At 43.2% G+C, this 10,092-nt stretch overlaps 1 protein-coding gene across 1 annotated transcript in view; it reads right to left on the bottom strand.

Moving 5' to 3' along the window:
- Positions 1-10,092, bottom strand: part of Pld1 (phospholipase D1) — a 197,793-nt gene that overhangs the window by 115,195 nt on the left and 72,506 nt on the right. Inside the window, exons 11-12 of the mRNA XM_017797388.2 lie at positions 9,308-9,391; positions 3,428-3,509 (exon numbers count right to left, since the gene is read on the bottom strand). Coding sequence (XP_017652877.1) covers positions 3,428-3,509; positions 9,308-9,391 — 166 coding nt within the window. The remainder of the gene's footprint in view (positions 1-3,427; positions 3,510-9,307; positions 9,392-10,092) is intronic.

Below are 10,092 nucleotides of genomic sequence, written 5' to 3'. Positions count from 1 at the left end.
AAAGTACCTATCAGCTAAGGCTTTTACCACTACCCCCACAGTAGAAAGTATCCTGGTTTTCCCTCAATAATCGGAGCTGGGAGCTGGATCACTAAGACTTGGAGCCGAGCTGAGTCACTGAATAAAGGGGCTGTACCACTGACTGAGCTGAGTCCTGTGTCTTACTGCCTACGATCCAGTCTCCCCGGGGGCGCTATCCTTCCGTCATCGACTCACAGAAATCCAGCTTTCGCTGTCCTCACACATCCCCACGTGATCCAGCGCCGGTGGATTTCGTATCTCGAGGGAGTGCACGGTGGAAATTGGGACGGAACCGACCGGGCCAGCCCCGGTAGCAGAGAGCCTCAGCGACGCGGTGCGGGATCCGCCGCACCGCAGGTGCACACAGGAGACGGCGCCACGCTAGCAGCTGGCGCCCCGAGATCCCTGCGCCCCCATTAGTTTTTTTCAAAAAGGAAAAAAGAAAACAGAAACCATATCCTCACTATTTAGAGGCAAGAAAACCTGGGACATCACAGCACAAATTCATATGTGCTATGTACTTTTTGCCAGTTTTGCTTAAAACATGGTCCTGAAGGTTAAAGACCCACCCCTCCCCTTTCCTGCAAGCCATCCCAGCCTCCCACCTTGATAAGATTCCACTGCTTTGCTGGGCAGGGGGTGATCTATCTCATGTCCCTGAGGTGGACATCTTTCCCTCTGATCTCTGACTGCAGTTCTAGTAATCTTATGACTTACAATGCAAGGGGAGGGGTAATCACCGTGATAACAAACAACATGGAAAATGACCTTTCTCTGCTTCTGGCTTACTAGTCTGGAAAATTCCTTCAGTATCAACCTCCTGTTTCCGAGATTTGAAACCTATGTAATCAGGGTACAGGGCTCTGGTTATCATAACTTTAGGCAACCCAGCTTCTCAACTTAGTGTCCTAAATACACAGCTGTGGTAACCTCTGGGGTGATTGTCTTGTGAGCTGATAACAACCTGCCTGTCAAGACTGACTGGCTTGTAGCAGTGTTGACATCACATATCATGAAGCCTGGGAAAGAGGAGACTATCAACTTAGTGTTGCCAGAGAAACAAAATATTGTTGTTTTTTCCCCCTAAGAAACAGCCATTGGAGGAGATATTTACCTGCACCTTAACTATGAGGCAGAGACACACTTGCAGATTCTTCTAAAAAAAATCTGTACAATCAGCTAGAAGAAAAAAAATCAACGTGTGGACCCCTGGGACCCACTAATGCAAAAATAAGTACTATGTTTCACATCCATTCTTTGGAAAAAAACAAACAAACCTGAAATAGTGAATGAATCCTGGATAAATACAACGAGGAGAGGGCCTCAGAGTGAGTGAAGGCTGCTGGGCAGGTCTTGAAACGTTTGCTAGCAAGGAGTCATCAGGGGAATTAGGAAAGGGAAAACACGAGGAAAGTTACAGCTCACTCAACAGGTAGAACGAAAGTTGGGAAGGCTGGATCTGAACACAGGGCACAAAGCCTTCGGAAGAGCTTGCCTGGGCAGGGATGGGATCGTGTTCCCTGCAGCCTTCCTGTGAGCTGTGTTGTACGTGGCCCATAACAGACATCAGTAAGCCACACTGAGCCGTTCAAGGAATGTGTCAATACAAGTCCTCAGGCTCAAGTCCTCAGAATTTCCAGCTTTGTTAATGCAATGAATTACGCTACCCATGCAAGCGATGCTGCTTGGCAGAACACGTGTCTGAAAGAAAGATGACCCACTTCTCCCCTTAGTATAGCAATGAGTCTGTGTACTGATATCTATGGAAATCCCACTGGAAAGGACTGGGGAAAGAACATTGAAAGGATGAGGGAGCAGTGAGTGGGGAACAGGGATGGAGGGGACAGGAAGAAAAAGAGCGGAAAGCTTCCAGAAAACCTCCGTTCCTCCCAATCCAAACATCTCCTAGAACTGTTTCTCCATGGGAGGAAAAGAAATTAAGATGGACTCAAATAGTAAAAAGTAACAGTAAAAAGGTTAGAACTTCCTAATTTGCACCAGATTAATAATAAATCCAGGTTTATTCTTAGTTATTTGATCAAGGGTCTACTACATAAACAGAATTCATGAGCAATTTAAACGTAGCCCTTGGTGGAGCGCCACTGCTCAGCCATATTTATTTTTCATAACAAAAGAGCATGCGCAATGCTAACCTGAAATCTCCGAAAGAGCTTCACGTCTGGACCATAAACTGTCCCCAGCCTGGAACCAAACCCCACAGCTCTTCACATCTTCCCTGATAGTCCTGTGTGTGTAATATGCATGCCCAAGAACATGTGTGTGGACGCCAGAGGTGGATGTGTGGTGTCCCGTGTCTGTCCCTTTTACCTTATGCCCCTGAGATAGAGTCTCTCATAGAACCGGGCTGGCAGTCAGAGATCCTCCTGTGTCTGTCCCACACAGTGCTGGGGTGGCAGGTACTCTGTTTATGTGGGTGTTAGAGATTTAAACTCAGCAGTCGTCCTCTGGCTCAGCCCAGCTGATGGGAACTGTCTTCAGGTGCCTGTCTCAGCCTTACTGGACAGAGTAAGTAACAGAATAAAGCCCCGGAATTTGTCTCCCCATTTGCTACTCTGGGATGACAATTTGCTACAATTGTTTTGCCTATAAAGTTAACAGGTCACACCTAACTAAGGAACAAATATCAGAGTTGCTAATAAGCCATACTATGAATGAAGCTAAAATATGTTGCACTCAAAAGGAATAGAAAAAAATTGAATCTTATTTGGTTCTGGGGCCTGTGTGAGGAAATTCACACCATTCTCCTCCAAAGAGAACTCCCTCAGGAGACGTGTGACAGAGAGATGGAATGGGTTGGCATTGCCTCCACTCCCCACTCCTGAGCACAAGCTTGCAGGCCTGAGGGGCCTGTCTGATGTGGGGAGGCACTTCCTGCCCCAGCCTAAGGCTCTTCTCGTCTCTCCGGTTTGCTTTTCCCCTTGATGTGGGATGTGCAATGTTTACTCTGAAACAGGAACAAGTCAGCCTGTGCCTTGGATTTCAGTTTACAAGGCTGACTTCATGTGTGCCCACTGTGTGTGTGTGTGTGTGTGTGTGTGTGTTGTTTCATAAGCTCTAGAGTAAAAACATAAGCATATTTAATGAAATTTTGTTTTGTTTTGTTTATCGAGACAGGCTAGCCTCAAATTTGCTATGTAGCCGAGGGTGGCCTTAAAATTCTGGTCCTCCTGCCTCTTCCTCTTCAGTGCTGGGATGTGTGTGTCACCACAGTTGGTTTTATATGATGCTGGGGATGGAACCCAGTGTCTCATGTATTCTAGGCAAGTATTTCTCCAATTAAGTTCCAACTCCAGCTCTATATAAAAGGATTTGGGGAAAGAAAAAGCATTCCAGAGACAAGCAACATTTAACAAATTATATGAGTGTTTTCTGTGAAAATACATACTGCTTTTCGTTTGAGAATGTAGTCCAGTCTCCAACGATTTCCTTCGACCACGGGACGCTTCAGGAAGATTTCTGGACTTAACCTGAAATCATAAAAGCAAGATTTCAAGGAACTGAAGCAAAGATTAAGTTCTGAGTGTCACAGAAACCAAAGGCACTGTAGGCCAAATACCATCGCTCTGCTGGGTCAGCGCTCTGCTGTGAGTCCACAAGCAACTTCAGATGGGAAACAGAAACGTTCCAAACAAAACAATTCAAAATGGGCTGCCTTAATCTCAGCATTTGGAAATGGAGGTGGAAGGATCAGAAGTTCACAGCATTCTTGACTCTAGAGAGTTTGAGGCCAGCCTGAGCTACTAAGACCCTGTCTCAAAAACCTTCATCTTGATGGGGGTTTAGCTCAATGAGAGAGTGTATGCTTAGCATGTATGAGGCTCTGAATTAAATTTTCAGCACCAAAACAAAACAAGCAAGGAAAAAGAAAAAACAACCATCTCAGTTTCTCCCTTACACACACACACACACACACACACACACACACACACAGGTGTCACTGACTGTCTACCAGCTTCTCCACCTCACCTTTCTGGCTGGCAGAGCCCATCTCCTACTATTGCATGTTCTGTGGTAGTTGTTGCTGTTTTTAATATTTTATTTATTGATTTAATTTTATACATATGAGTGTTTTGCCTGCCTATATTTAAGTGCACCATGTGTGTGCAATGCCTGTAGAGGCCAAAAGGGGGTGCCAGATTCCCTGGAACTGGAGTTACAGATGGTTTTGAGCCACCATATGGGTGCTGGGAATCGAACCTGGGTCCTCTGCAAGAACAGTCAGTGCTCTTAACTGCTGAGCCATCTCTCCAGCCCCTTTTAAAAAAATATTTTATTTATTCTTATTTTACATGTATGAGTGTTTTGTCTCATGCACATAAGTGCACCCATGTCATACAATGCTACCAGAGGCCAAAACAGAGGGTGTTGGATCCTCTGGAACTGTGTTAAAGACAGTTGTTAGTTGCCATGTGGGTGCTGGGAACTGAACCTGGGTTCCCTGGAAGAACAGCAAGTGCTAAGCTATCTCTCCACTCCTTGTTTTTGTATGGTGATTAGGTCTCACTATGTAGCCCAGGCTGGTCTAAACTTGCAGCAATCCTCCTGCTTCAGCCTTCTGAGTGCTGGAATTACATGCAGGAACCACACACCTGGCTGGTGCCTTTTCTAAATCCCAGTTTCCAGGACTCCTGTGTAGTAGAGCACAATGTGATTTATCTTGAACAATGAGATACAGGACAAGGTACATGAGGTTAACAAGAGCTTTTCCCCTTGGTGGAACACACATACCCCTGCTTCCTGCTACAGCATGAATGTTGTGTGGGCAGGATGCTAGGAGGGGTGTAGTCAGAGCTAAATTCTAAGGGGAAAAACAGAACTCTGAAATCACAAAACCACTTCCCTAATCTTAGGACTGTCCAACTTTGGGTTTCATTCTGCTTTGGCAAACTGAAAGCATTCTGGCTGACACGTGCCGGCACACACTGACTTGCAGTTCCAGCAGCAGTGTCTGTGGGAGCCTGGGGCTTTCTGAGCAGGCTCACCTTCCGCAAAAGTGAGGGAGATCCCCTGGGTCCTTTTGTCTCAGTAAGTAGCTCCAAAAGGAGAAAAGAACAGTGAGTCACACTCTCCCCTTAGGCTGAGTTCTGATGGCAATTCAGGTTAAAGCTGAATCTGATGTAGTTTCTCTGTGATGAGGAAAAACAAAACAAAACAAAAACAAAACCACCTCTCCTCTGAAAGTCTGATAAAGCAGGAGGCAGATTAACAGCTCATAGCGTTCCGAACTGGAACAAGGGCCTGCTAGAGAGTTGCCTACACACGGGATTTATAAGAGCTAGAGATTAGAAAAAATAATGTTCTATTTCATTCAGTTATGTATATATGAAAAATAACTCTGGTAGTGGAAAGATTGTAAGAGCAGGAGTTGGAAAAAGCTGCTTCAAAGTAGCATCTTCGACCTAACAGGACTCTTATACTCATGAGCGCACAGCAGCAGTGGTCGCTTGCACAAGACCTGCTAAGAGCTGCACAGGATCAGTGCATCACCATTTCAGCACGGTTGGGTGCAGGGCTCACAAAGCCCCTGGCTAAGGAGCAGTTGATGGCTGCTGGGGGAAACAGTCTTGTTTAGGGGTGGCCCCTGGTCAGCTAGCCATGCCCCAGCTGATAGCCTTGTGCACACAGAGGCAGCATTAATTAGACTCAGTGGGTTCAAACAGGGGACATGAATTTGGAAGGCAGACATGATGGGGGTCTGAGAGGAATTAGAGGAGGAAGGACAGGGTCAGGATGATCAAACATATTGTCTACGTGTATAAAATTCTCGAGGAATAAATAAAAATACACATCAAAAGCTTAAATTTCTATTAAAAATTTTATTTAAAAATTAAAATAAACAAAAATTAAAAAATTTAGAACTGGGCAGGCATGGTGGTATAGGCCTTTAGTTCCAGCACTCTAGAGTCAGAGGCAGGAGGATCTCTGTGAGATGAGATTGAGGCCAGCCGACTCTCCATAGCAAGTTCCAGGCCAGCTGGGGCTACAGGGAGACCTTGTCTCAGCAAAACAAAACAAAACAAATATTGAAAATTAATCAATGTAATTCACAGTCACTGAAAAAAGGGAAAAGAATAATTAAAACTAGTGCAAAAATGCAGCAAAAATTCAATGTTCATTCATAATAAAAACTCTTTAAAAAGTACAAATAGAAATGAACTTAATAAAGAGCACATATTAAGGATGCATCTAATATCATATAGTGCTACAAGAGACTGAATTCTCTTCTTTTAATATTGAGGAAAAGGTCTGGAGAATTATATTATCACATCTGTTCAACATTTGACAGTGACTCTAGCCTATGTGATAAGGCATGAGAATAAAATGTAAAGCCAACCAATCTGAAAGGAGGACAGTGAAACTTCTTAATAGGTCACATTGTCGTATATGTGGAAAAATCCTAAGGAATCTACCAAAAGGCTGTCAGCACCAGTAAGGGAATCTAGCAGTGTCGTAAGATGAAAGTCTTTACAAAAATCTATGGAATTTCTAGTCCTTCACGTTCTCAGTGAATAAACAGAAAATGAATGTTAAGGTGTCACTTCCAACAGGACTCAAAAAATATGAAGTGCTTACAGATTTAACAAGTTGTGTGTATAAGACCTCTACACAGAGAGGCACAAAACACTGACAAGAAAAATGAGATAAAATTTAAATAAATGGAGAACAATGTAATGTTCATGAGTTGAAAGCTCAATGTTATGGCAGAAATGTAATTTGAAGTATCACATAATTGGTGCCAAGTTTATTGGTTTATTTGGAGGGAAAATCTGGAAACAGAGGAACCCCAGAGAGAGATTCAGGCCTAATAAGAAAGAACAGGGATTTTCTGCAGGGGCTGGGGCAGCAGCAGAGAGTGTCTACAGGGAAATTTGCTCTCCATTTGAAATAGTAGCGATCCCAAGAGAGTTACTTAAGTCCCACAGCTTGGGTCTTTACATTGCAGTGACCATAGAAATCACATGTCAGAACAGGGCGACTTAAAACTCACTTTCCAGTAAGCATATTAAAAGGGGAAACTGTGTGGAATAAAATTGTTGAGAGATCATGGGGAGGGAGGAGCCCGGGCAAGCAGTCCCACAGAGTTGTTTACATCTCCTAGCTCATCCACAAGCTGTCCCTGTGTGGATTTGACCTACAATTAGAGGGATGTGAGGAACTGAACTAAGGTTACCTCCAAGCCCCAGACTAACCACTAGGTGGCGCACAGCAGATGAAACAGGGATGCAAAGGGTTTAGAAACAAAGCCCACACCTCTGGTTACAGCCACACCTCTGGAAGCCTGGTTGGAGCTCTCTGCCTAAACCGAAATGAGTCAATGGCCTGCTAAAGTAAGCACTCTCCATAAGATTTAAATAAGATTTAGAGTCTTATAACATTATATAAAATTTTCCTAGAGTACAGTAAAAAAAGTACAGGACACACAAAGAACTCAAAAAAGTCTCAACTTGCACAGCAACAAATGTCAACAAGGTGATGTGCTGTGGTTTCCACTACATAGTTTAAAATTTTAGTTACATTATTTATTTATTTATTTATTTATTTATTTATTTATTTATTTAGAGAGTGTGTGTGTGTGCATGTGTGGGCACACTGGGACATACTTGTGGGGGTCAGATGACAACTTGCAAGAGTCGGTTCTCTCCTTCCACCATGTGGGTCCCAGGAGTTGAACTCAGGTTGTCAGGCTTGGCAGCAAACGCCTTTACCCATTGATGCATCTCGATGGCCCCATTATCTAGTATGATTCCTTGTCAAAGATTATAAAAATGTTACAGCATGTAAGGGTGAACGCTATTGAAATGAACAGAAAGATTATAAAACAGTCTCACCAAAGAAACAGAAGAGACAGAGAAACAAATAGAAAATTTCACAATGAAAAACACAATCTCCATGAAAATAGAAAAACAAAATACCAAACCTGACTTCATAGGCTCCATTCCAGAATGAAGGAATCAGAGAAAACAAATCAGTACACATGCAGGTCACGCAATAGAAATTATCCAGTATGAGACCTGGAGAAGTCTCAGTTGGTGAGGGTGCCTGCCACCCAGCCTGGCGACCAGAGTTCAACCCTTGGGACCCACAGGCTGTCCTCCGACTTCCACATGTGGTAGCCATGGCACATACACATGCACACACAAAATAAATAAACCAGTGTAAATTTAGAAAAGGAAGCTACCAGTATAACAAAGAGAAAAAATGCTTTTAAACATGGAGAGAGCCCGGGAGCCTGTAGGGGAACGTGGAAAGGATGTGCTCTTGAGTCACTGGGGATTCAGAAGAAGACTAATTTTTTTTTCAAGTCAGAATAAATAAATGATGGTAAGAATTTCTCATTTTGGCTAGAGACAGAAGACTACATATCCCAAAATCCCAGAGTTCCCCCAAACGAGACAAACCCAAACATCACAACCAAATTTCTGAAAACTAAACACAGAGGGAAATTTTTTTAAGGCATTTAGGAAAAAAATAACATATTACTGAAAATTCTCATCAGAAGCCCTGGGAGTCAGAATAAAATAAAGCAACAACTATGAAAATAATGTATAAAGACCAAGACCACAGAGTTGGCTCAGTGGTTAAGAGCTCTGGCTGCCCTTGCAGAGGACCTAGGTACCATTCCCAGTACCCACATGGCAGCTATGAACTGTCTGTAACTCTAAGGGATCCAACACCCTCTTGTATCCACTATGGGCACTGCGTGACATGGGTGCACTTACATACATGTAGGCAATACACTCATACACATTAAATAAAAATTTAAAATTTAAAAAAGAATGTATGATTGTATGATGATCTACAACTAAGACAACAATGGAATTTAAAAGAAAAAAAGGAAATTCCCAGCACCGTGAATAAGAAGGAAGTGAACAGGGTGGGGAGGAGGAGAAGGAAGGGTTAGGGTTAGGGGAAGGGGAAGAGAAGTGGGGGGAGGAGAAGGGAGAGGAGAAGGAAGAGTAGGAGGGGGAGGGGAAGGAGGGAGAGGAAGAAGAGGAGGAGTGAGAGGAGGAATTCTAAAAATAGCAAATATTAAAAAAATCACATGAAATGTTCATTGTGAAAAGATCTTGCTGATAAAAAGTAAAACCATGATAAGATGCTACTACAGACTCTCTGGCATAAGGGCAAAAATACCAAGAATGATCTGCACCCATCAAGAGGGAAGTTTATTGTGGAGGTTTCATTTCAGGATGTGCTTTTTATAGTGTGTGATTCAAGAATGGTACATGCTCTAAACATAGATGCTTCCAGACAAAATACTAACCACCAATCTGTGATAAAAATCTCTTCCTCTGCCTCTTCTATGGCATTTGCTATATCTTCAAAGTAACCTTTGGCATTCACATACCTGAAAGATTAAAAGAAAAAAGGAACAAAGTTTTTATCTTTTTATAAAACAAGACAAAACAGAAAAACAAACATATCCCAGGGTAAAGTGAAACATGGGGTACTGCCTGGCCTACATCACCATCACTTGACTTTGTGTGACTGAAACAAGGATTAAAACATGACCTTGCCCTCTGTCTGTCACCAGGACGGACAGTAAGAAGACAGCCAAGCAGCCAAGCAGTTATTAATCAAGGCGCACCTTATGGGGTACCCTTATCATGTGAGGTTTTCTTCTGAGCCTGAAAACAGACCAGACTCAAATCCATGGGTACAAAACCTCAATGATTCAAACTTCCATTTGTGCATTTCAAACATATATGAAGCTAATTTTTGCTTTTTTCTTTCTTCTCTTTAGATCAGGTCTCACATAGGCTGGCCACTAACTTGCTGTGCAGTCAAGGATAACCAATGCTAATCCTTCTGTCTCTACCTCCCAATTGTTGGGATTACAACCCCATGCCAATACACCCAGCTTTATGAGGTACTAGGGGATCTAACCCAGGGATTCATGCACATGAGGCAAGCACTCTACCTGCTGAGCTATCTCCCCAGGCCTAAAGTTAGTTTAAAAAATACCAAATTTCTGGGGCTGGAGAGATGGCTTAGCGGTTAAGAGCACTGACTGCTCTTGCAGAGGACCCGGGTTTGATTCCCTACACC

Source organism: Nannospalax galili, unplaced genomic scaffold, assembly GCF_000622305.1.
Source record: "Nannospalax galili isolate Female #2095 unplaced genomic scaffold, S.galili_v1.0 scaffold33, whole genome shotgun sequence".
NCBI classification, from domain to species: Eukaryota; Metazoa; Chordata; class Mammalia; order Rodentia; family Spalacidae; genus Nannospalax; species Nannospalax galili.
The sequence above is the reverse complement of the archived record's forward strand: the minus strand, read 5'-3'. Positions and strand labels throughout refer to the sequence as shown.